The following is a 27,417-nucleotide window of genomic DNA, read 5'->3' as shown; positions in this document are numbered from 1 at the left end:
AAACCTTATCCCTGCCTTTGATGTCTCCTGATATAAATAAAGCAGTGGGGGCTCCATTTTGCCAGAGTTTAGAAGTTCCATCCGTGTGATCAGCCCGTCTTGCTCCCGCTTTTGAAACTATTTTCTGGTCCTGTGGTTTTTTCATCATTCTATTTTTCTTAGCTTTTATTTCTCAGGCTGCCCATTCCACGGAGGGGAACCCCATGTCCATCACCTGTACCTCACTCCAGTTTCTATGCATTCCCACAACTTGTCCCCCCTGTTAGGAAGGGGAAACTCTCAGGCCCAGTGGTTCTACCAAGAGGTTTCTGTTCAGCGTTTCCAAACTCTACTAAGTTCATCTGGAGGGAGTTTCTAGAGGTGTTGTCTCCACTGAAGCCATAATTTCCACATGGGGCCTTCTGCAGCCTTCATGCCCAGGGAGCTGCATTGTTCCTGCAGGCAGGAGAGGAGATGCCCCAGCAGCCCAGATTATAGCCTGGGCCTTGATCTCTCCATGTCTGAGCAAAAGTCCTATCCACAAGTGAACATTTAACGTGATAAACATTTATTAAGCACCTACTGTGTATAAGGCACAGGGTAACCAGTCCTGACTCCCTCCCTGGGACTAGCTACACAGATAGATCAAGTCACAGGGCAGCAAATGCTGCCTTCTCTGTGAAGCTTTTCTGGACACATCCCATCTTGACATATAAATCCACAATTCTGAAAAGAATCTGTGAGTTTCGTGAATCTCAGTTGTGGGGAGCCACCCGTCGCCCCTGGGCTGAACTTGCTTCGCCTGCCTAGAGTGATGGAGGTACCAGTTTGGCATGCATGCAAAAAGTGTACAGGGCAGTGGCCTTTACCCTCACTCGCAAGGGAGCCTGCTTCAAGCCCTACCTGGGTGTTACCTAACGGGGTTGGGCAACCCCCTGAAACCCGATCCCCTTGCCTTATTTGGGTGGAACTTTCTCGAATGTCTTTTCTCCAGTAAATAGAAGGTTTGGGTGTGCTCTTTCTTGCTCCTTCCAGCGGTGGAGCTGACTCTTGGGGTCACCGAGCCAAGTGGTCCTGTCTTAGAAATTTATATTTGTGTGCTGTGTGGTTTCTTTGCTGTTTTCTTAGTTATTGATATAACCAGCTTCTTTGAACCCAGTCATATCGCCAGTTGGGTCAGCTGGTAATATCAATATCTCTCTTTCTCTCCCTCTCTTACCATTAGATTAATAAATATTTTTAAAAATCTTAAAATCTGAAAACCCAACACTAGCAATATTATGGGAAGGCAAATGGTCTCACATGCTGTGAAAACACAAGTGGGGGGCCTGGGGTTATGGCTCAGTGTTAGAGTGCTCGCCTAGCATGCACGAGGCACTGGGTTTGATCCTCAGCACCACGTAAATGTAAAATAAAGATATTGTGTCCACCTAAAACTTAAGAATAAATATTTTAAAAAACCAAAAAACACAAGTGGGTGTCTGGATGCAGTGAATTCCAGCAACTCAGGAAGCAAAGGTAGGAGGTTTGCAAGTTCAAGGCTAGCCTCAGCAACTTAGTAAGAATTTGCCTCAAAATATAAAATAAAGGGGCTGGGGATATAGCTCAAGTGGGAATGCACCCCTGGGTTCAATGTCTGATACAAAAAAAAGAATATATGGGCTGGAGATGTGGCTCAAGCAGTAGCGTGCTTGCCTGGCATGCGTGCGGCCCGGGTTCGATCCTCAGCACCACATACAAACAAAGATGTTATGTCTGCCGAAAACTTAAAAAAAATATATATTAAAAAATTCTCTCTCTCTCTCTTAAAAAAAAAAAAAATATATATATATATATATATATATATTATATAAAATAGTAAAGCAGGTTTATAGAGACTCACAAAGATGATTTTAATAATTAGAATTATAGTCAGTTTTAATCAGGTTTGATAACACACAATTAAAAAACAACCCTCATGAAGGAAGAAGTTATACCCACAGGTCCTTAAGGCTAGTGGCACAGCAAGTCCTATAAAGCCACCCAGGGAAGCACCAGCATCAGGCAGGAACAGAGAGAATGAGAGGGAAAAGTGGGCAAGAGGCTTTACTGAAGTTTCCACGGGACCAAATGAGTGAGGCAGGGTAAGCAGAATTAGGATTGGCTGATTCAAATAATTTCAGTGGGCTCTAGGGCAGAGGGCTGTTCTTAGTTGTCTGGTACCTGGTCCTGGGCTGGTTAGGGCAGGTGGATAGTGACCCAGGGTGAGAACCCTGCATAGTTAGGGTTATAGGCTCTGGATGGATTGGTTTGCATATGAAATGTATGCTTGAGGTGAGTTGTTTACTGTCTCCCAATGACCAGTCCAGGGAGGGGCAGTCTCTTCAGTGTCAGCATGATCCCAGGATATCAAAACATCTCCAGACAAAGTGGCTCAAACCTGTAATCCCTGTGACTGGGAGGCTGAAGGCAAAAGAATCACAAGTTGGAGGATAGCCTCAGCAATTTAATGAGGCCTTCAACAACTTAATGAGGCCCTATCTCAAAATAAATAAATAAATAAATAAATAAATAAATAAAGAGCTGGGGATGTGCCACAACACACCAGCATCAACAAAGGATTCTTGAGTAGGTGTGATTGGAGATGGAGAAAACCACAGAGACAAAGAAAATAGAGACATTATCAAGTGAAGCTGGGGCCAGGTGGGACATTGCACTCTGATGAAGGAACAGTGACCCAGAACTAGCTCCAAAAGCTTATTATATAGGGTCTCAAAATCAGTAACTTAAACTATAAGGGCATTGTAAATTGTTTAAGGCTTGTGAGTTGTCAGAGGCTTCTTTGTGCACTAAAATGTTACCGAGCTAGAAACATTTTTTTTTTTTTTGCAGCTACCCTACAGTTGCAGTGCTAAGAACAGTCTGCCATTATCCTGCTGTACCCAGGCCACCCAATGTCCTGAGACATCTAATAATGCTTAGGCTAGAGCTGAGAGTCAAAGCTGAAAAACATCCTCGCCTTTGGCAAGGAGTGTTTCCTGGCTTTTTGGCCTTTACCACAGCATCAGCCGAGATGGAGGCTCATCCACTTTACACAGGACATAAAGTGCCCTGTATTAAATCCCTAGTACCACAACAAAAACAAACAAAAAAATATATGTGAACCTACATGTGGATTTAGAAGCACATGCAAGAGCTGGGTGTAGTACTGTGGTACTCTCGCCTGGCATGTGCGGGGCACTGGGTTCGATCCTCAACCCCACATAAAGATAAAATAAAGATATTGTGTCCACCTAAAACTAAAAATAAATATTTTAAAAAAAAGAGAGAGACACATGAAAAAAATGTTGGGAAAGGGGTTGGAGTTGTAGCCCAGTGGTAGAGTGCTTGCCTAGCACAAGTGAGGCACTGGGTTCAATCCTCAGAGAAAGAAAGGAAGAAGGAAGGAAGGAAGAAAGGTATTGTGTACACTTACAACTAAAAAAAATCTTTTTTAAAATGGGAAAGAGCCATCAAATTGCATCAAATTGTTTATAATGGTAACTTTTGAGAAATGGAGGACCTTCATGTTCAACTTTCTCTTATTAAACAAAAGTTGAGAATTTTGTTTCTAGATTTTTAAAAATACTTCTTATTACCACATGTTCACTAATGTTCACAATAAATACTCTGAAAGATGTTGTAGCTCAGTGGTAGAGCGCTTGCCTAGCACGGGTGAGGCTCTGGGTTTGAGCTTTGGCACCACATAAAAATAAATAAAATAAAGGTATTGTGTCCATCTACAACTAAAAAAAAAAATTTTTAAAATAAAGAAAAAGCTGTCAAATATCCCTGACATTGTGTATTGTGTTGATTTCTGAGCTGAACTGCATCATTATTGCTACTTTAAAGACCACTATAGTTTTTCTCCTGTGCCTTTGCACTTGCTTCTATGTAAAAAAAGAAAAACAATATAAAGCTAATTTTTTTTTTTTTAAAAAAAATAGGGATAGCAATGGGTGTAAGAGTTTATTCCTGTATTTTGCAGAGGGGATTTTTTTTGGGGGGGGGGCAGGGCGTGGGTAACTGGGGATTGAACCAGCCATTTATATTTTTTACTTCTTATTTTGAGACAGGGTCTTTCTAAGTTGCTGGGGCTGGCTTCGAACTTACGATCCTCCTGCCTCTAGATTGCTGGGATTATAGGCATGGGCCACCATACATGGCACAGAGGGGATATTTTTGATACTCATAAAATTTCATGTGTGTATGTTCTAAATACATCAGGAACTTTAAATCGTCTCTAAATTCTAAAAAAGAATTGGTAATATTCTTTTCCTTCAGGGAGTTTGTTGCTTTCTTTTTAAAGATCTTGCATATTTCTTCTTAGGTTCAAGGTAATGCGTGCGCGCGCGCGCGCGTACACACACACACACACACACACACATTTGCCTTGTTTTAAAATAAAAGTAACAATGCACACAGTTAAAAAAAATAGTATAGAAGTGTTTCATTCCTCTGCATCCTTAGTTATTTTCTCCAAAAATTTAACTACTTTTTAATCCTTTTATATACTACCAGAAGTGGTAGTTTATTCCAAAACTCTAATTGTATTTGATATTTTAGTTGCTTTTGTGAATAGAATCTCGTCCACCCATTTTATTCCCTAATGTCTTAAAAGACTATTTTTTTGTAAATTTAGTATCACTTTTCTGAAGTCCTTTAGGTTCAAATAACTTTTCTTTCCAAAAACTTTTATTTTTAAAATATATTACACATAGGAATGAATACATGCATGTTTGTAAATGCAAAAGTCGACATAGTGACACGTTTCCTTCTTCCCACTTCTTATGCCTGGATGTAGCCTCTATTAAACATTTTTAATATGTCCCTTCTCCTTACACAAAGAAAAATTTATTAATTTTTTTTAGTTGTAGATGGACACAATACCTTTTATTTATTTTTATGTGGCTGAAGATCGAACCCAGTGCTTCACATGTGCAAGCCAAATGAGCTCCCCTGAGCCACAACCCCAGCCCAGAGAGATTTATTTTTGCTCACAGTTTCAGAGGTTTGTTCATAGTTGGCATTTTCAAGCAAATGCCATAATTTCATGTTTTTTTATGGCTGAGTAATATTCCATTGTGTATATGTACATTTCCTTTCTTTTTCAAAAAATATTATTAGTTGTAGATGGACACAATACTTTTATTTAGTTTTTTATGTGGTGCTGAGAATCAAACCCAGTACCTCACACATGTTATGTAAGTGATCTACCACTGAGCCACAACCCCAGCCCCATATATACATTTTCTTTACTCATCTGTTGAAGGGCAATTGGATTGGTTCCCTAGCTGTGCTATTATGAATTCAGCTGCTATAATATTGATGTGGCTGTGTCACTACAGTATGCTGATTCTAAGTCCTTTGGGTATATGCCATGGTGTGTAGGACAACTGGGTCAAATGGTGGTTCTACTGCAAGTTTTCTGAGAATCTCCATACTGCTTTCCAGAGTGGTTGCACCAATTTGCAATTCCACCAGCAATGTATAAGAGCATATTTTCATAATAGAGTCTGGTTGTGTTATCTTTTGTGCTCTAACAAGTTTTTGAGGTGCCAGGGATTGAACACAGGTCCTCACAGCACTTGCTAGAAAAGCACCCTCCCACTGAGCTATACCCAGCCCTCTAAAAAGTTTTAACATCAGAATTATGACAAATGAATAATAATAAATAATTTAATATTTCGGCCTGTCTTGGAAGAGTTCCTAAAATATTTCATAGATCTCACCTGTAAAAATATATTATTTTAGGCCATTTTTAGCATAGCTATTTGACTTGGAGGGCTGGGGATGTGGCTCAAGCAGTAAAGTGCTCGCCTGGCATGCGCGGGGTGCTGGGTTCAATCCTCAGCACCACAGAAAAATAAAGATGTTGTGTCCACCGAAAACTAAAAAAATAAATATTAAAAATTCTCTCTCTTTAAAAAAAATTTTTTTAAATTATTTGCTCTAATTTAAAAAGTGTCCTTTTTAGAGGAAAGTCTATTCAAAGTTCACCTCTTCTCCAGTCAATTCTGATGTCAAGTCAATTTATAAAATCACACTTTGTTCAGATTTTCCAGTATTTTACAAATACACTGAAATTTAAGTTTTTTATTTAACTGGATACAAAACATACATCATAAAGTGTTTAGTGGTTTCCAGCATATTCACAAATTTGTGACATCTAGAACAGTAATTCCACATTTTCATCACTCAACAAGAAAAGGGTCCTTTTCAGTTTAAACATATCATCATTTCAGTTTTTCATTCTCAATACCATCTATTTTCATCTTTATTTCATCACTGGAATCACTAAAATTTGTCTCCCTTTCTCTTTTACACAAAATAATTAAATTTTTTGCTTTTGATAATTTTTATTTCTTTTTATAATTAATAATCCCTTCCTCCTCTCAAAATACACTTTTGCCTATTTTAGGTTCTTGGATTCCATTGTAATTTTATTTGTTAATAATCTTTATAGCACTTTGATATACACATGTACATTAAGTTAAAAATCTTCGATACAGCTTTTATTGCCACAGGTTTTTCAACAGTGTTGTCAGTTTCATTTGCATCTGAATAACATATACAAAGTGATATATTTCCTTAACCCATGTTAATTAAGAGGAGATATTGAACTAACACTCAGATATTTGATGGTCATCTACTTTTACTATTTTCCCTATTCTGTGCAAAGAATGTGATCTGTATGCTTTCTGCTTTTTTGGAACCAATTAGGAAAAATATCAACTCTTCTTGCTATTATGACAGTTGTGATTTTAAACTGCCCATTGCTATAACCAAGGCATTCTTCCTACAGCATGAAGGATGAAGTCTGAAAAAAGACTACCCACATAAATCTTTTTTCCCTTTTAAAATTCCACACTGACCAAGGAGTAGTAGGGGAAAGGTGTTCTTTCCCATAGTCATTATAATTATTTTTCTTCTTCCTTTATGAATTCTTTGACAAAGTTAAACAATATGGTTAAAGTCCTTCCCACAAATCATAATGAAGATAATTATGAGAACGAGTAGATCAATGATAATAGAGAAAAACATTTATTAAACATATACTAGTTGGTAGGAATAGATCTAAGTACCTTGTACCAATTCACTGGGTCCTCATGGCCAAACCAATACATACACGATTGTATATATTTATACATAAGAAATAAAACACGACCAACATGTATAAGAAAAAATGTGTTAAGTATCTGGAAGAATAAACACTTTTGTAAACAGTGATTACTTTTCCAATATGGCATTAGGATCTGGATTAATGAAAAGGAACAAAATAGTTTATAAAGAGAAAACATGACTAATTTCAGCAATTAAAATAAATGTTTAAAGGAAAAACCAGGCATCTAAAGATAAAAGCTTACACACTATAAAAATTTAGAGGCAATCCTAACTTGAATAATAGTCATTTAAAAAAGTTATATGTCATTAAAAATAATAAAAACCTACATTTACTAAAATGGCTATTATGTTTTTGGCATAATAAAAGCAAGTGACGATATGGCATACATGCCATGACTTCCTTAAAATATGATGTCTAGCAGAATTTGCTCTGCCAAATTGAGAGCAGTCATCTATAGCATAACTATAATTCATTTTGGCTTTTTTAGCTTCTGCCTTTTTATGTTTTCTGATTGTTTTACAATAAAAATATAAACTTGTGAAATGAAACACTGACTTCAAAAACAAAGTTATAGCTGGGTACAGTGGCGCACATTTGTATCCCAGCAGCTCGGGAGGCTGAGGCAGAAGGATTGTGAGTTCAAAGCCAGCCTTGGCAAAAACAAGGCACTAAGCAACTCAGACCCTTTCTCTAAATAAAATACAGAGTCAGGGATGTGCTCAGTGGTTGAGAGCCCCTGAGTTTAATCCCCAGCACTGACCACCCCCCAAATTTATAATTCCACAAGGAATTTCAAATTATGAAAGGTCACACAATTTAAACAGTGTGATACTAATGCAAGAACAAGGCTGGGGCTGTAGCTCAGTGGCAGAGAGCTTGCCTAGCATGTGTGAGTTACTCATTGGGTTTGATCCTCAGCACCATTAAAAATAAACAAACGCATTCTCTCCATACAAAACTACAAATTTTTTTTAAATAACAAATATCAGAAAAGGGAAGAACTCTAAAATACAAGCAAATACATACAAGAATATAATATAGCACCAAACAATGAGGGAAAGAAAGAATTACTGAACAACTGGCATTGATTGCTACAATATGGAGGGGATGTCAATTTAGACTCTAAATTCATATCCTAGAGTGAAATGCATTTGGATTGAAAAATTGCATACAAATAAAACATAGATACAGGGTAACTACCAAATATGAATTTTTGTCTAAAACATTAAGATGACAAGAGTCATAATTTTTATTATTAGTTAGTATGAATTCCCTGATGACGAATGAGATCTGAGCCACTACTAAAGGCCTTCCCACATTCCTTACAATTATAGGGCTTCTCACCACTGTGAATTCTCAAATGGCGAGTAAGATTTGAGCATTTATTGAAAGCCTTTCCACATTCACTACATTCATATGGTTTTTCATCTGTATGGATTCTCTGATGCTGGAAAAGTTGTGAGTTCTGAGTAAAAGCCTTCCCACATTCAAGACATTCAAAGGGCTTCTCACCAGCATGAATTCTCTGATGTTGGCGAAGTTGTGAGCTCTGAGTAAAAGCCTTCCCACATTCCTTGCAATTGTAGGGTTTCTCACCAGTGTGGATTCTCTGATGGTTAGTAAGTGCTGAGCCACTGCTAAAGGCTTTGCTACATTCCTTACACTCATAGGGTTTCTCACCAGTGTGGATTCTCTGATGCTGAACAAGTTTTGAGCTCTGAGTAAAGGCTTTGCCACATTGCTTACATTCATAGGGTTTCTCACCTGTATGAATCCGCACATGTTGAAACAGCTGAGAGCTCTTAGTAAAGGCTTTCCCACATACTTTACATTTGTAGGGTTTTTCACCAGTGTGAATTCGCTGGTGATCAATAAGATTTGAGCAATAACTAAAGGCTTTCCCACACTCCTTACATTCATAGGGTTTCTTACCAGTATGAATTCTCTGATGTTGAGAAAGGTATGAGCTACAACTGAAAGCCTTTCCACAGTCTTTACATTCAAAGGGTTTTTCACCAGTATGAATTTTCAGATGCCGAGTAACATGTGAGCCACAACTAAAGAATTTCCCACACTCCTTACATTCATAAGATTTTTCACCAATATGAATTCTCTGATGTTGAATAAATTGTGAGTTCTGACTAAAGGTCTTTCCACATTTTTTACATTCATAGGGTTTTTCTTCATTATTCATTATTTGATGTAGAGTAATGAAAGACTGTTGAATAAATGTGGGTACATATTCATTAGAGAATACTTCTTGACTTAAATGCCCATTTTGTCTGGCAAAATGACTTCTATATTCTAAAACACTTCTAAAGTTGGAGTATTCAAGGCCAGGCTTTGTAAGTCCCATTATCTCCCTCTGGCATGACTCTATTTCATAAACTTCTTTCTTTAGAGATAATAGCTTGCTTTCACACATTGATTCCAGGTCTGAAAGAAAAAAAAAAGGGGCTAAATATTCTTTTCCCCTCTTATTTGTGAAAAGTTTAATTTTATGATACAAATGGAAAAAATTAAAGTAAAAATACTGTCTTGGGCTGAGGATGTATGTAGCTCAGTAGTAGAACGCTTGCCCAGCACATGTGAAGCACTGGGTTCAAACCTCAGTACAACATATAAATAAATCAAATAAAGGTATTGTGTCCATCTACAACTAAAAATATTTTATTCTTTTTTTAAAAAAATATTTTTTTAGTTGTAAATGAACATAATACCTTTTTTAAAGTTTTTAATATGGTGCTGAGGATCAAACCCACACATGGCTCACACATGCCTCACACATGGTAGGCAAGCACTCTACCACTGAGCTATGATCTCAGGTTGACAACTAAAAATATTTTTAAAAATACTATCTAGTGGGTAAATGACATAAAATTCTCAGTTACTGTTTAATCTAAAAATAAGCAAGGAATGAACAGAAATTAATAAGATATAATTCAGGAAGCAGAGTGAGGAGAGTATGGAAATAAGTTACCACAATGATTCTCAAATACAGATGTGGGTCAATATCATCTGGAAAGGCTAGTAAAAATACAATGCTTGAGCTATATACTAAAACATGACTAGTCATATACACATGTACACATCTATATAACTGTGTGAGAAAGAGTACATTATCATACTATCTAACAAAACATGGATACTTTTTTGGCCTCCATTGAAGGTCTTCTAAGAGAACAAAATACACATGCGGAAGATTCTTTGGTATTCCATGGCATAATAAAAAGGAAGTTTTGGGGCTGGGGTTGTGGTTCAGTTGCAGAGCACTTGCCTAGCACATGTGAGGCACTGGGTTCAATCCTCAGCACCACATAAAAATAAATAAAATAAAGAAATGAGTCTATCTGCAACTAAAAAAATTAAAAAGCAAAAAAAGAAAATTTAGCCTTTTCCCTATTTTTTGACACAGAGCTTTAAAATTCCTTGGAACTTCATGAACAATAGCACTGTTTTGTTATGCCAATGAGGTGAAACAGGGTAGTTCTTAGCTTCTAGGGACTGGTCACCAGAAAGACCAAGCATGTGATTAGAGCTGCGGCTTTTCGACTGCCTGATCTCTATAAAGGGGAGAAAGGGTAAAGACTGAGCTACCAATTATTTAATCAAGCATGCCTAGTAAAAAAAAGAACTCTGGACACAATATTTCAGTGGAAATTTCAGCTGGTGAATGCACTGATGTGCTGGGAGTGTGATACACTTGATTCCACGAGAAGAGGGTATGGAACTTCTATCCAGAAGCCTTCAAGATTTTGCCCTAGTATGTATTCTTTATACTAAAACTGTAATCTTAAATATAGAACTTTATTGAGTTCTATAAATCCTTCTATCAAATTATTGAAGCTAAGGTGGCCTTGGAAACCTCTGAATTTACAGCCAATTGGTCAAATTGCATGCCATCTGAGAAATCCCAACACTTGAGGCTGGCTACTAAAGTAAGAGCAGAATTATGGAGGACTATGGGTTTGCACTCATATTGTCAAAATTGAATTGCAGCACACTCAGTTGGGGTAGAAACAGAATAAACTCTGTAATATAGAATGTAGTAGATGAAATTTGAAAGCAGTAATGAAGAGTTATCCATATGGAGGATGAGCCAGAGACAGAGTCTAAGGTATTGAACTAATTTAATTAGCAGATAGAGAAACTCAAGAATAGTTTGTGTGCTGAGGATTCAATGAAAATACTATTTTCCCTGGATTTTGTGATGGTGATCTTAGGTAAAGAGAGGTCTGAGACTGCTCATGTACCATCCCAGTGACTGAGTTTAAGGGAGACAGAAAGGAATTAAGACACAGTATACCTGGGTACAGTGACACATACTTTTAATCCCAGCAACCCAGGAGGCTGAGAAGGGAGGATCACAAGTTTGAGGACAGCCTAAGCAATTTAGCAAGGTCCTGTTTCAAATTTTTAAAAAGTTCTGGGGATGGTAGCTCCGTTTTAGATAGCCCCTGGGTTCTGTCCCCAGTAGTAAATGAAAAAAAAATTTTTTTTAAAGACAGTATAACACCACCATAGAAAGATGTCAGGAACCAGACTAATGAAAGTTTAGTGCTAATTCTAATACTTAATTACTGAAAATATGGTTTAGATATGAGGTGTCCCCCCAAAATTCAGTGTAAGACAATGCAAGAATGTTGAGGTGAAATGATTGGATTATGAGACACATAACCTCATCAGTGAATAATCTACTGATATGGATTATTTGGATGGTAACTGTAGGCAGGTAGGGTGTGACTGGAGGAAGTAGGTCACTATAGTTGTAATCTGCTTATTTTGTTCCTGGTGATCAGAGCTCTATCTCCATGCTTGCTGGCTGCCATGTCCTAAGCTATTTTTCTTTGCCATGTTTTATGCCTCACTTGGGGCCTAGAGCTACGGAGATGGCTGACCATGGACTGAACTTCTGAAACTATGAGCCAAAATAAACTCCTCCATCTAAATTGTTCTTGCCAGGGTATTTTGGTCATAGTGACACAAAAGCTAACAAAAACACTAAGTGTTCCCAGGCAATTATTAAACCTCTGAAAATCCTCATTTCTTCATCTGTAAAAGGGAAATAATCCTTAATTTATGATTACTTGGAGAATAAGAGAAAAATGATTATAAATGTCTTGGAGGCAAGTATGCAGCATCTGATAGCTATTATTATAAGAGACTTTTTTACTAAAAATGAGGATATTAAGCAAATTAAATGGCTCAAAAACATCCAAACAAAATGTATCTCAAGTCAGCACCAGGGAATTTGGATCTTTAGAAAAGAGATTTTCCCTCCTATTGGAGCCTTCACAGGGGTTCTTCCCTTTGTCTAGAGTTTTCTTCCTTATGAACATATACAGTAACAAGACATAGCAGTAAGCCTAGTACTACAATAATTCTAAAATATAGGTAAGCATAAATAGTTCAACATGTTTACAATAATTATTAAGATGATACAAAAAAATCTGTGATTTCCATTCATTTTGAAGTCACAGGAAAGACTAATAAAAATGTCATAGGAACTACAGTTAGTTGCATACATCACAACAGGAAAAATGCTGTAGAGGTTACTAAATACAGATATTCATATTTTTTCTTATCATTCAAGTTCATAGATTTCCAAATTCTATCAAAGGAATCCAAAATTAGGAGTTTCTGAGCAAGAGTGATCCTTTATATATACAATTAAGTAGTCCCAACTACTCTGGAGGCTGAGACAAGACAACTGAAAGTTCAAGGCTATCCTCAGCAACTCAGCAAGACCCGGTCTCAAAATAAATAATAAAAAAGTTCTGGGACGTAGCTCAGTAATAAAGCACCTTTGTGATCAATCTCCAAGACAAAAGTCCCCACCACAATCATGTCACTCTGCTCAAATCATACAATGGATACACATTTCAGAATAAAATTCAACCCTATCAAGGCCCACAAGACACTAACTCACCTGCAAATACCCCCCATCCTCCACCTCTGCAACCAGCACAGAGGTGCACATATATCTTGCTACTTTCCCATATCCACTTACTTATATAATTCCCTTTTTAATCACTGGCAACAGCCACAGTGGTAGAAGCCAAAAAGCTTCTCATGCAATCACTTTATTCTTCTTTTCCCTAAATCTCTTCTACCAGATATTTGCTTGTTCCCACACCTCTTTTAGACCTCTATTAAATATTATTTCATCATAGAAGCCTTCTCCAACCTTCCTGTATAATATATATATATATATAATGTATTAATATATAATGTATAAATATTTATATAAATATACAGTAAAGGAGCAAAAACTTTTTTTTTGTTCTTTTAGTACCAGGGATTGAACCCATGGGTGCTTTATCCACTGACCCACATTCCCAGCCCCTTTTATATTTTATTTTGAGACAGCATCTTACTAAGTTGCTGAGGCTGGCTTTGAACTCATAATCCTCCTGCCTCAGCCTCCCTAGTCACTGGGATTACAGGTGTGTGCCACTGCGCCTGCCAAAAGAGCAAAAACTTCTAAGACTCTAACTACTATTTCAGTATGGATTAAATCTATGGCTACATATTTAGTCCTTGACCAATGTACCCTAACTTATCTTACTAGATAAGAAGATATATAAGCATATATTTTATAACATATAATTATAAATTATATAATAATGGTAATTATAAATTACAAATACTACTACAATATGCCTACTTATAATGTTCAATTATATAACTGTAATTATAAATTACATAATATTTTATATAATTATATATTTATAAATAATACATATTTTTATAAATGACATATGTTTATACTCTGCTACGATTTGAATGTGTCTGCTCCAAAATTCAGGTGCTGCCAATGTCACAATATTAAGAGGTAGAGCTCTTTCCTCACAAATGGATAAAGTGCCCTGATAAAGGCACTTGAAGAAGGGAATTGGTTCCATATTGCCCTTTTCCTATGTGAGGACATACAAAGTAAGCCCTCACTAGAGATGTTAGTACCTGATTTTGGGTTCCCAGCCTCCAGAACTGGGAGAAAATAAATTTCTATTCTTTATAAATCACCCTATCTGAGGTATTCTGTTACAGCAACACAAAATGGCCTAAGCTATTTTCTTTCCTACTAGAAAATTGATTCTAGAATATAGATTCCCAAACTATAGAGCTTTGAGTGTTTTTATCAATACTAAATCGTAATAACTGGACCAATGTTTGGTATATAGTAGTGCCCTTCCAGTTCTCCTACTTCATCCTAAATTTCTCTTTCTCTGCCACTCTCTTTTTCTAGTATAGGCACAGGTTTGGTTTTGGCCCTGATAATGTCTCTATACATAATGCCTGCAATCACTTTCAAGGCTCCAACTACTATTTTTTTTTAATGTATATTTTTTTTAGTTATACATGGACACAATATCTTTATTTTATTTATTTTTATGTGGTCCTGAGGATCGAACCCAGACTCTCACACGTGCAAGGCAAGCACTCTACCGCTGAGCCACAACCCCAGCCCCTCCAACTAAGTAAGGATTAAATCCCCTCCCATGTATTTAGTCCATGACTTTCTGCTAAGCTCCCTAATTGTTTTCTCTTTTACTGTTTTATTCTTTTTGGAAGTTATTTATGGATACATTTTAGCATCACTTTTTTGTGTAAGTGTTAGTACTGGAGATTGAATCCAGGGTTGCTGTAACACCAGGTTACACCCCTAGTCCTTTCTATTTATTTTGAGACAGAATCTTGCTAAGTTGTCAAGGTTAGCTTTGAACTCGTGAGTCAGCTTGAGTCTCTGGGACTGCAGGCCTGGGCCACCTGACCCAGCTAGACTGCATTTTTTTTTTTTTTCCCTATTTCCACATTTAAAAATTGGTACAGATTTTGCATTCTTTTTTTTTTTTTTTTTTTTGGTACCAGGGATTGAACCTAGGGGTGCTTAACCACTGAACCACATCCCCAGCCCACTTTTATATTTTTATATAGAGACGAGTCTTGCTGAGTTGCTTAGGGTCTCGCTAAGTTGCTGAGGTTGTCTTTGAACTTTCAATCTTCCTGCCTCAGCTCCCAGAGCTGCTGGGATAACAGGCAGCTAACTTTGCATTCTTAGAGTGGACATAATTAGTAAACTGCAGCACCGGAAGAGTTCCCTTACACAAATTAAGAAATAAAACATGATAAGAGGAGGAAAAATCCAAGATAAACTGGTAAAAGAAGGCACTGACAGGCAGCTAGAGTGAAGACTAGTACTTGGGTGCTTGAAATTAAAAGGAGTGTTTGAGAAGAATGTTGAAAGAGTAGGAAGTAAGAGAAGGACTGAAACATGCCACTTGTAAACTCATGTTGAAATAACTTAGTTTCCTCCATAAGCCTAGCTTCTGGAAGGGAGCTTCCAGGGTGACATCTTGAAGGTGCTCTTTTCTCACTGACCAGCTAAGTTAGTACCTGTAATCACTGGGGTTTAGTCATTTCTCACTTACCTGAACACAGGCCTTTTGTAAGCTCTCTGCCCACCATCCAGGGCTCTTTTCCTTGTTCCAGTAAAGAGATCACTTGAGGCTTAGGAATGTAAAATCCTGCTCGTGAGAAAAGATATGGCACACGGTTATGCTGTGGGTAACGAGATCCAGTCCCTTGTTGATCAAGGAACAGGTGCCACTACAGGAACAGCCAAAGAAGACAGAGACGAAGCTTCAGCCATAGCCCTTGGAGCTGCCCATTTCCCATGCTTCCTTTTCATTCCAGCTGAAACCATTTATTTGAGAATAAGAAGCAGAAATTCAGCTGATTACTTGAAAAGCTGCTGAGAAATTCACTGTAGTAGAAGCAGACATTCCAGAGGAGAACTCTGAATTATTGGTAGAGATGCCCTTACCCATCGAAACCAGATTGCTATAGTTTTCCAACATCACATCTCTGTACAAGTCCCTCTGAGCAGGGTCCAGGCACTCCCACTCCTCCTGAGAGAAGTCTATTGACACATCATTGAACACCACTGATCCCTGAAACAATAAACATATGTACTAGCTTTGTGATAAAAAAAAAAATACTTCAGCCAGGCGCAGTAGCACTTACTTGTAATCGTAGTGATTTGGAAGGCTAAGGCAGGAGGATCTCACGTTTGAGGCTAGGTTTGGCAACTTAGTGAAACCCCATCTCAAAATAAAAAATAAAAAGGGCTTGGGGCTGGGGTTGTGGCTCAGCTGTAGAGCCCTAGCCTAGCACGTTTGAGGCCCTGGATTTGATCCTCAGCACCACATAAAAATAAATAAATAAAATAAAGGTATAAAAATAAATAAATAAAAAGGGCTGGTCAAGCATGGTGGCACATGGCAATAATCCCAGTGTCTCAGGAGGCTGAGGCAGGAAGAACACAGGTTCAAACCAGCCTCAGCAATTTAGCGAGACTGTAAGCAACCTAGTGAGATCCTGTGTCAAAATAAAAAACAAGGTGCGGGTACTGGGTGTGTGGCTCAGTGGCAGACTGCCTGTAACCTCAACCCCAAGTACTGTCAAAAAAAAAAAAAAAAAAGAAAGAAAGAAAGAAAAGAAAAAGAACAACTTCAGAGATTATTGTGCTTATATTGTGTGCTAAGGCAAATGAGTAATTATGTTGTTGTTGCTGAGAAATAGTATCTGAATTTTTTGGTGGGAGGTGGGGCTCTATGGTGCTGGGAACCAAAGCCAGGTCCTTGCACATGCTGGATAAGAGCTCTCCCAGTCCTTTTATCCATTTTTAAAATTTTGAGACAGGGTCTCACTAAGTTGTCCAGGCTAGCCTAAAACTTGAAATCTTCCTGCCTCCCCTCCAAGTAGCTGGGATTATAGGCACGTGCCACCATGCCTGGCTTGAGAATCAGTATCTTTGGATCTCAAAAATAGGGCTGGGATGTGGCTCAAGCGGTAGCACGCTTGCCTGGCAGCGTGGGGCAGTGGGTTTGATCCTTAGCACCACATACAAATAAAATAAAGATGTTGTGTCCACCGAAAACTAAAAAAATAAATATTAAAAAAAATTTTCTCTCTCTCTCTTTAAAAAAAAATAGATGCAAGTCTAGCAGGACTGAAACATGCTGCTGCATTATTTCAGCCACTTATGTATATCTTTCTGTGCTAAGGCAATCTTAATTTATTGTTTTGGTATGTTAGTTGACCCAAAGAGCGGTTGGCAATTACATAGAAAGAATTGGAGAATACTGATTTTTTTTTCTAATACAGTGTGTAACTGTGATGAAAACATATATTTTACATTATTTCTAAAAGTAAAAATATCACTCTCATTTAATATCTTTTTAAAAATTTTTTTGTTGTAGATGGATAGAATGCCTTTATTTTTTTTGTATATCGTGCTAAGAATCGAACCCAGTGCCTCACACATGCCAGGCAAGTGCTCTGCCACTGAGCTACAGCCCAAGCTCTCTCATTTAATATCTTGCTGTTTTAAGTTAATTGGGGCAGATCTTCTCCTTTGATTGGTTTGGTTTTTCTGCGATGAGTCATGTAATGCTATACTGGATTGTCTAGAAAAAGAAGTCTCTTTATAACACAACTTCTATTAGTTAGGATGCTTAGGGAAGAGTTTTCTGGTTAGTCAGAAACCGCCCCCCCCCCTTTTTTTTTCCTATTTCAACACTGATTGAAAAAACAAAACATTATATTTTTTTGTCTTAACACAGTTTCCTAGGTGAAATTGAACTGTTTCTTGATTTGAGATCACTTAGTGCTTTGGGATCATGATTTCTAAATATTAGGGATGATCATAGGATTGCAGGTATTGCTAGTTAATTGAGCTGGATGTAGCTCCTAAGATGAAGCAGGATGTGTTCCCTGGAATTTTCCTTTTCAAATAAATCTCTGAATTTAAAAAAAAAAGATGTGAAAATAATAAGTTTACTTTACATTAAACAAATGAACAAACAAATCCTGTCTCTGTCCATTGTGATGTCCTAGAAACAATCATTGACTCAGTAGCACAGAACACTTCAAGTTCTGGATTATAGTTTTCTAAGTATCACTTTCAGGGAAAGAGCTAATTTTCAGGATTAAATAAAAAATGCTCAGGATGAGTGCGAAAATCTTGTTAGAACACGAAGCAAGATATCTACCATGAACTGTTAGGATCATGCTGAAAACATTCAGGAGTCATTTTGAAGACTTTCCCTTGGCCCAAAACGGTACAACTTATGTATCAAATTATAAGGATAATTACTGAAATGGACTAATCATGTTAAAAACGTCAAATCCATGAGGTTATAATAATACTGAAAAAACTATTGGTAACTTTTGGAGAATTGTAAAAAGCCAATGCATTATTTTGAAAACTGGTGAATAAATGCAAAAATTTAAATACTCGTTGCCACATGAACTGTTCTTCGGGTTACCAAACAGTTGATGAGGAAAAATTTTGCTTTACAGAAGAAGGAATGCCAACATTAAAATACCAGTATGCAACCCCTAATGAGTTTAACAATAATTGTCAATGGTTGCTACATTATAAAAAGAAACAGAATCATTTATAATGTGACTCCTAATAGAATTATCCTTGATCTGTGAATGTTCTGATCAAGTTTTTTTTACACTTAACTACCAATTTTCAGAAAACATTTAAATGGGACCACAGTGATTCGATCAGTAAAATTCAGACAGTGGACAATGAAGTTTATTTACTTACATTCCAATAAAAATACTGCACAGAAAGAAGAGATGGATGGGTATCTACAAAATTAGAGACTCAAGTGACATACCAATCAACTGCAATGAACACTCCTTATCTGGATTCTAATTCAAATAAATGCTTTAAAAATAAGGGAATTATGAAAATATGAACACAACCAGGTACCAATGGCCACATGGTAATAATAAATAATAAACAATCCTTGTCTTTCAGAGGTAGGTATCAATTTCTCTTTGCTTCAAAACAGTCTGCATGGAGGAATAAAGGTAAGGGAGGAAACATGAAGAGGAATAAATTAATAAGATGAATTGTGAGAAGACAGCTGTTGAAGCTGGTGATTATGTGGTAGTTCTTAAGACTACTCTACTTTGTACATCTGAAAAACTTCTGTCATAAAGTTTAGTTTTTAAAGGCAGATGATAGAGAATAGTTACAACAGAATATCTACAAGATCTTAATCACATATATAAAATTGATTTAAACAAATTTGTGAAAGAACTCTCTTGTGAGGAAAGGAAGCAGAGAGTGCTGATATAGCAAATCTAAATCTGCACATACATTGCAAAGAAATAACTAGAAAATGTTTAAACTTGATTGATCAAGAAATAGTAATATATGAACATTAATTTCAAATATGGGATAAATTCCATTGCATCAGCTAAAAGACATGAGGGAGTCTGCCTTTAGACAGCAGGACAAAGTGGAGAGGAGGGCCCTACTCTTTAAACATTTCTCAAATTTTTTTGTTTTTTTAAACCTCATTAGCTTTTTTTTTTTTTTTTTTTAATAGCTGTAGATGAACAGCATGTCTTTATTTTATTTATTTTTATTTGGTGCTAAGGATCAAACCCAGTGCCTCATACATGCAAGCAAGCACTCTGCCACTGAGATACAGTCCCAGCCCCACTTTTTAAATTTTTAATATGTAAAACTTGACAAATACAGCAGGATGTGGTGGCACATGCCTGTAATCCCAGTAGCTCTGGAGGATGAAGCAGGAGGACTGCAAGTTCAAGGTCAGCCTCAGCAACTTAGTGAGACCTTGTCTTAAAGTAAAAAACTAAAAAGGGCTGGTATGTAGCTCAATGGGTAAGCATCCCTGGGTTAAATCCCCAGTACCAAAAAAAAAGAAAAATTGATAAATACATAAATTATACTTCACTCCTGTGATTCATTGCCATAAAAATTATTTCCTATTAATATAAATTCTTTATTTTTCTTGTGGCAGAATTTCTTACAACATATACTACTGGACAAGAATTATAAGGTCCTTCTGAGCTTTGATAGAATGATCTCAACAACTTAGGCATTTGCCAAACTCATTATAGTCATCTATCATTTCTATCCTTATTTCTTTTTTTTTTTAAAGAGAGAGTGAGAGATGAGAGAGAGAGAGAGAGAGAGAGAGAGAGAGAGAGAGAGAGAGAAAGAGAATTTTAATATTTATTTTTTAGTTATCGGCGGATACAACATCTTTGTTTTGTATGTGGTGCTGAGGATCGAACCCGGGCTGCACGCATGCCAGGCGAGCACGCTACCGCTTGAGCCACATCCCCAGCCCCTCTATCCTTATTTCTGAGATAAAAGAAAATTGATGATTCATAGAGAAATTCATCATGTCACAAACTTCTTACTACCTTCAAATTGGACTTATCTAATGGATACTGGTACAGTATGGATCTTAAATATCTCCCAAAGGCCTGTGTATTAAAGGCTTAGTTCTCAGCTGGGAATTACTGGGAAACATGAAAAAGGGGTCCATGAAGAAGTCTTCTAGACATTGGGGAGTATGTTCTTGAAGGGAATATTGGAACTCTAGTCTTTTCCTCCTGTTTTTCTTCCCTGCAATGAGGTGAACAGTTTTACTCTACCACATGATCCCTGACACAACAGGCTGCCACACCATGGGCTCCAAAGCAATAGTGTCATTTGATCATGGAATAAAACCTCTGAAACTGAGATAAAATAAAGCTTTTTTGCTTTACAAGTTGATTATCTCAGGTAGTTTGCTATAGTAACAGAAAACTATTACAAAATGCCCTAACAAAGTCTCAGAGATCCATATCAGCCACTGACTCCATGATTTCCAACACTTCATAAACTAGGAGATCTTTCAAAAATCTAACATTTGGAGCTACCAACACCACCTTTCATCTTATCCTATTGGAAAATGTCAGTATGTAGGCTTGGCTTTTTCCATGCTTGTTCCTAGCTAAGCTACTCATAGCTCTATTTTATCAAATCATAGTCCAGAAAGGAAAAATTCATTTTAGAAATCTACTCTTTTTTGTTTCTTTCCTTTATAGTGCTAGGAACTGAACCTTGTGTATGCAAGGCAAGCCCTCCACCAACTGAGCTACGTCCCCAGCCCCACAAATCTACTCTTATTTCTCTAAATAGATACATTTCTTCCCCATCACAGTCCCTGGGAGAAGGCTGAGTAAAAAGATGCTCAGTTATTTACTAAAAGAAATAGTAATGCTGATTGAAAAAAAAAAAAAAAAAAGGACACTGAAGAATGGTATAGGATTATCTAGTTAATATGAGAGGGAATGGGGACCAGGATCCTGAAGAGGAACAGTTATCCAAAAATGTCAGGATAAAGAAAGGAAATGCACACATCATTTTTTTTCTTTGGCAGAGGGGTCTTGCCAAATTGCCCACACTGGCCTCAAACTTGCAATACTCCTACCTCAGCCTCCCAAGGAGCTGGGATTCTGGTATGTGCCACAGTGCCCAGCTCACGTTTTCTTTCTTTCTTTCTTTTCCTTTTTTTTAAAGAAAGTAAATGTCAGCAAAGAAAGAAAATGCTTTGACTCACCTCAGCCATAGCTTTCAGTATTGCAGGAAATGATCAGTCCTCAAGGCTGTTCTCCTGAGAAAAGACACTGTTCTGAGAAGGCAAGACTAGGGAAACAAAGAAATACTCTAGATACTGCAATGACCTTATAGTTCTCAGGATGGTCAGATAAAACTACTTCTACTTTGATCTACAACTCTACTCTGGGAGCATGGAACAAATACTACTTCCTTCTCAATTCTAGAAACCCCAGGTTTTAGCTGCACCAAAATAAATAAATGCCAGGAAACTTTTGACTTGCTTTTCCATATAGTTTTAAAAAAACTATAGAGGTATTTTTCTTGAGACAGCATAAAAAGAAAAGCTTATGAGTTGGGGGTATAGTTCAGTGGTAGAGTGCCTACTTAGCATGTGTGAGGTCCTGTGTTTAATCCCTAGCACAAAATAGGGAGGGGAGAGAGAATGAAAAGATTAGCTTCAGGAGTTCTCACATCTTTATGATTTTGAGTCTTGTTTTCCTTGAACACAAAATAACTGTCTATTTATTAAAGTCAATGTCTGTGTTCTTCAGGAACACGAAAAAAATTTTTTCATATGGATCATGCTCATTTCTTATTCACATTATTACTAGATTTTTTTTTTTTAACTGAGGATCAAACCCAGGGTTGATTAACCACTGAGCCACATTCTCAGACCTTTTGATTTTTTTTTTTTTTTTTTTCAGAAAGGGTCTTGTTGAACTTAGGGCCTGGCTAAGTTGCTATCGGAAATAAAGCAATTGTTTTCTAGTTTCCCATGTGGTACTATTTTTGTAATAGCTTTATGAAAAATATCTTAAATAAAATGTTGATAATGCTTCTCCCTGATTTTAATAAGAATGATTTTATTATTTCTTCTATTAGATATTAGAGCTTATTTGTTTTTATGGTTGGAGATTGAACCCAGGGGCATCCTTCTGCTGAGCTACTAACCCAATAGTTAATGCTTTATATCAGCTGGGTTCATCTTGACAAATTTGTTCATTCATGGAATTCTTTTTCAGTTTGGGTCATCCTCCCTCCTCCTCTCCTTCTCTTTCCCATCATTCTCCTTTCTCTACTAATCTATCTTAGCTCATCTTCCTTCCTCCCTCCCTCCTTCCTTCCATCCTACCAGGGATTAAATCCAGAACTGCTTAACCACTGAGCCATATCCCCAGCCCTTTTTATCTTTTATTTTGAGACTGGTTTCAGTAAGTCCTTAGTTCCTCGATATATTGCAGAGGCTAGCTTGGAACTTATGTTCCTCCTGTCTGAGCCTCCTGAGTTGCTGGGATTATAGGCATGCACTACAGCTACTATTTATTTCTTTATTTTTATTGGTTCTTTCTACTTATATATAAAGGTAAAATTCCCTGTGATTTTTAAAAATTCATTCCACATTTCTTTCCCTTTCGATTCCTTCCTCTCTTCCTCTTGAACCCCTTCTTCTATTCTATAGATCTTCCCTGTATCTTCTTATTTTGAGATAGGGTCTCATTAAGTTTTCTTAGGGTCTCACTAAATTGTTGAGACTGGCCTCAAACTTGCAATCCTTCTGCCTCAGCCTCCCAAGTTTCTGGGATTACAGGGGTGCACCACCATACCTGGCTTTAATACCTTTTTAACACACAAGTTTCCAAACATACACAGAATGTTTGGAAACATTTTTTGTACTTTAAAAAGTACAAAGAACCCTCATGAGTCTACTAAACAGATACAACAATTATTGTTATAGCCAATATTATTTTACCTAGACTCCTACCCACTAATTTTAGGTTACCTTTATTTTAAGAGCTTTCAGATATACCATATGTAAAGATTATTTTAAGTCACCTACCTGAAGTGTACAAGTGTACAAGTCAGTGTTTAATATACTCACCACAATGTAGTTTTAGTACATTTTCATCTCTCCTAAAACAAAATAAACAAAACACTCATTAATAGCCAGTCTCCATTTATCCATTTTCCCTATCCCTAAGTAATCACTAATCTGCTTTCTACCTCTACAAACTTGCCTACATGTTTTCAGTTCATATAAATGGTATTATGTATAAACTTTATGACTGTATTATTTCATTTAGCATACTTTCAAGGTGCATCAATGTTGTAGCCTGTATCAGTGCTTCCTTCCTTTTTACGGCCAAATAATATTCCACTATGAATATGTCACATTTTGTTTATCCATTTTTCAGTTGATGGGCATTTGGGAAATTTCCACTTTTTGGCTATTTTGAAAAATGCTGCTATGAACATTCAGGTACAAGTTTTTATGTTAATATGTTTTCAATTCTCTTGGACATATAACTAGGAGTAGAACTGTATGGTAATTATGTAACTTTTTAATAACTGCCAAACTGTTTTCTAAAGTACAATTTCTCCAAATGCTCATGACACTATTGCCTGTCTTTTTTTCTTTTTTTAATTGTCATCCTGGTAGCTATACAGTGGTTGTCTCACTTTGGTTTTGATTTGTATTTTCCTAATGAGTAATGAAGTTGAGTCAGGATAGCATTTTTTTATAACTGTTATTTTTTTAGTTGTCGATGGACCTTTATTTATTTATATGTAGCGCTGAGAATTGAACCCAGTGCTTCACACATGCTAGGCAAGTGCTCTACCACTGAGCTACAACCCCAGCCCATGGATATATTTTTAAAAAGAACTTAACTCTTGGGGCTGGGGTTGTGGCTCAGTGACAGAGTGCTCACCTAGCACATGTAAGGCACTGGGTTTGATCCTCAGCACCATATAAAAAATAAAAAGATAAATAAAATAAAGGTATTGTATCCATCTACAACTAAAAATATTTTTAAGAATGATGTATACTATACATACATGGGAAATTTATAAGAAGGAAATAGATCAAAATATTGACAGTGGTTATTTTTAGGGGGCAGGCATTATCTTTTGCCCTTTGTAACTTCCTATTTTCCAAATTTTTAAAAATAATCATGCTTCAGTTGTGTATATGTGCTTAAAAACAACTTAGTACACAGGAAAAACCTTACCTATTTTCTAAATTAATATGTGAACATTATGTAGAAGAAAGTCAGGGAGAAAAATGGAATCTGTACATCCACCCCATGGTTTCCCATCATTTTCTCAGCTGGAAAAAATTTGAGAACCAGGACACTTAATGAATCTATGTTAAGTCAGACCATCCAAAAGAAGAAAAGCAAAACTCAAACCCAAGTGCACCTTATATTTAGCTTGATCAACAACTATTTCTCTTTCTTCCTCTGGTTACCTCTGGAAAGGCAGAGATGAGTAAGAAAAAAAGAATTATGAGATGCCAGGCATTTTGTGTGTGTGTGATTTAGACGGACCTGATTAGAGCTCACTCTGAACCCACAACTACCACCATGGAAAGAAGAAAAAAGAGGGAGGTCAGAGGAATCTGGGCTATCCTGAGCATTCTGGTTTGAGAAGAGGAGTGAAGTCTAAGTTGTCCAAGATCAGAATTTGTCCTGAACTCACAAGGATCTTTTAGGATAGAGAGTTGGAATCACAGGCACTCCACACCTACATTTCCAATGCTGCAGTCACTTATCCACTATAGGTGAACCCCATCTGCCCTCTCAGGAACACATCACCCAAATAATACCAGTACATGTGCTCACACACAGTCCACCCTAAGGATACACAATCACATTCACACATTAACAGACCCCTCCAACACAGCACCACACAAAATCATACAGTGCTACAGAGTCACTCACTATCACATTCACTAGAGCCACACAGTCACAGTTCTCCTACTGGGCACTACACACAATCATACATTCAAAATAACACAATGGCCATGTATCTGTTACCCTGGCACAAGCATCACAGGGCCACACACAGTTACATAATCACTTTCGCACATTCTCACATAGTCACAGGCATCCAGTACACGGAGTGGTTCTAACATTCATACAATGACGCACACAAACCTCTCAGAGTAACAGTCACAGATGCATAAGCAGATTCTCCACGTCCACCCTCACATCCACATGTCACACAAAGTGAATAAGGTCACACACAATCGGTCCAACCTCGGGGACACGATCATATACGGACAGCCGCACATTGTTAACAAAAATACAGGAATGTGCAGTCACACAGGCACACACAGCTCTGCGCACGGTCAGTCACAACGACACACCCACCAGAGGAACATAAAATCACATCCGCGCACACACTGCGCCCCGCAGTCACATAAGGTCACAACCACACCCAGAGGCCCACACCTCGCGACCGCTCCCCTGGCCAGAGCCAGTCCCAAGTTCCTGACATCCCAGACCTACCAGGTATGTCCCTTCAGACGCCCAGGGATGTTCCTGCGCAGCCTAGTGGGGCCCCGGGTGCCTAGGCCGCTCGCTGCGCACTTTCCCTGCCCTGGAGGCCGAGGGTCCCGCAGGCAAATGAAGCGGCCGCCCCGTCCTCGCGGGGGTCTCTGGGAAATGTAGTCCGCAAGCGCCCCTCGTGGGGAAGATAACGCCCATCCTCTAACTCCTCCCCTCGCACCGCCGGAGTCTGGCCCTGCGTCTCCGTGGTGGTTAGGAAGTCTTCAAGGTAAAAGCCCACACAAAGCCCGACAGCCATCCTGTCCACAAGATTCCTCAAATGCACAGGCCAATCTCAGGTTGTTCCCTGGAAACTGTTCAGATGGAAATGAGTGGAGCCGTAAGAACTTCTGGGAAATGTAGTCAAGCGCTGGAAAACATAAGGCACCGGGCCAAGAGGAGAAAAAGTTGCTTTTACAGGCTTTCTCAGCTGAGCTGCTGACGGTGAAGACCGACATTACCTGGGTCCTGAACCTTTCTAGGAGTTGTAACCAACTCTGAAGTCTCGGGCTGGCTCACAGAATCTCCAATTTTTCATTCCTAGTGTGATAAGCTGAGCCATAGTATAGGATATACGATTCCATTTGTATGGAATTATCCAGACTAGGCAAATAAATACAAACACGGAGTATATTAGGTATTAAGGACTGCAGAGCTAGGGGACATTGTGATTGATGATAGATATAGGGCTTCTTTGGGGGAGGGATTTAAATATTCTTGAAATGGATAATAATGCTGTTTGCTCAACTCTGTAAAATACCAAAAGAAATCAAATTGTACACCTTCAAAGAGCTTATTTAATGGTTTGCGAATTATTTCTGTGTGTGCATGTGTTTGAGACAGGGGTCAGCTCTATATAAGGAAAGCCCCATTCTTGTCCGCAATGCTAATCCAATAATGAGGACAAGGTTTTGAGAAAAAGGAAAAAGTTTTATTGCTTTGCTAGCAAAGGAGAAACACAGGGGACTCCCGTTGGCGAGGCTGTGATTCTGACAGGGCTTTTAGAGAAATAATTGAAAGGCTACTTTCTAGCTGTGCCTGTCAGAGACGGAGTTCATTTTGCAGGCTTGTTTTCCTCAAGCTTAGGGTGGGAAAGAGAAAAAAAAAAACGGGGGGGGGGGGATGTCAGTTTTAAAGTAAGTAACAAGGGCTGGGGTTGTGGCCCAGCGGTAGAGCCCTCACCTAGCATGTGCGAGACCCTGGGTTTGATCCTCAGCACCACAGAAAAATAAATAAGTGAAATAAAGGTACTGTCTCCAACTACAACTAAAAAATAAAAAATAAAACAAAGTAAGCAACAGTAGTAGAGTAGCAAAGTTTATGTTCAAGGCTTGAAACAGACCCTGTTACACTGTGTTGCCCTGGCTAATCTTGAACTCCTGGGCTCAAGTGATTCTCCCTCCTTAACTACCAGAGTAGCTGGCACTATAGTATACGCCACCATGCCAGCAAGTGTTTTTGCTACCTGCAGCCCAGCCTGGGAACTGCTTGCATCCAGGCTTCCTTGTCGTGTTCAGCCA

General features: G+C 37.8%; 1 protein-coding gene across 1 annotated transcript; it reads right to left on the bottom strand.

The window, feature by feature from the left end:
• Positions 1-6,078: 6,078 nt before the first annotated feature.
• On the bottom strand, positions 6,079-25,962 carry Znf383 (zinc finger protein 383). The gene is made up of 6 exons (XM_076837718.1): positions 25,859-25,962; positions 23,449-23,480; positions 21,571-21,624; positions 15,951-16,077; positions 15,556-15,651; positions 6,079-9,559 (listed from the first exon to the last, which is right to left on the bottom strand). Exons 3-6 carry the CDS (start codon positions 21,577-21,579, stop codon positions 8,379-8,381), a joined length of 1,413 nt encoding a protein of 470 aa, XP_076693833.1. The 5' UTR covers positions 21,580-21,624; positions 23,449-23,480; positions 25,859-25,962; the 3' UTR covers positions 6,079-8,378.
• Between the last annotated feature and the right edge of the window lie 1,455 nt (positions 25,963-27,417).

Source organism: Callospermophilus lateralis, chromosome 18, assembly GCF_048772815.1.
Source record: "Callospermophilus lateralis isolate mCalLat2 chromosome 18, mCalLat2.hap1, whole genome shotgun sequence".
Classification (NCBI taxonomy): Eukaryota; Metazoa; Chordata; class Mammalia; order Rodentia; family Sciuridae; genus Callospermophilus; species Callospermophilus lateralis.
This window is presented reverse-complemented; position numbering and strand designations above follow the sequence as displayed.

Bases quoted from the DNA above. Each gene is read 5' to 3' on its own strand.
- Znf383 (XM_076837718.1), bottom strand. The intron at 15,652-15,950 runs GTAAGGGCATCT...TCTCACGAGCAG, and splicing joins TAGCAATCTGGTTTCGATGG to GATTTTACATTCCTAAGCCT. The intron at 9,560-15,555 runs GTAAGTGAGAAA...TTTTTCTTTCAG, and splicing joins TACAAAAGGCCTGTGTTCAG to ACCTGGAATCAATGTGTGAA.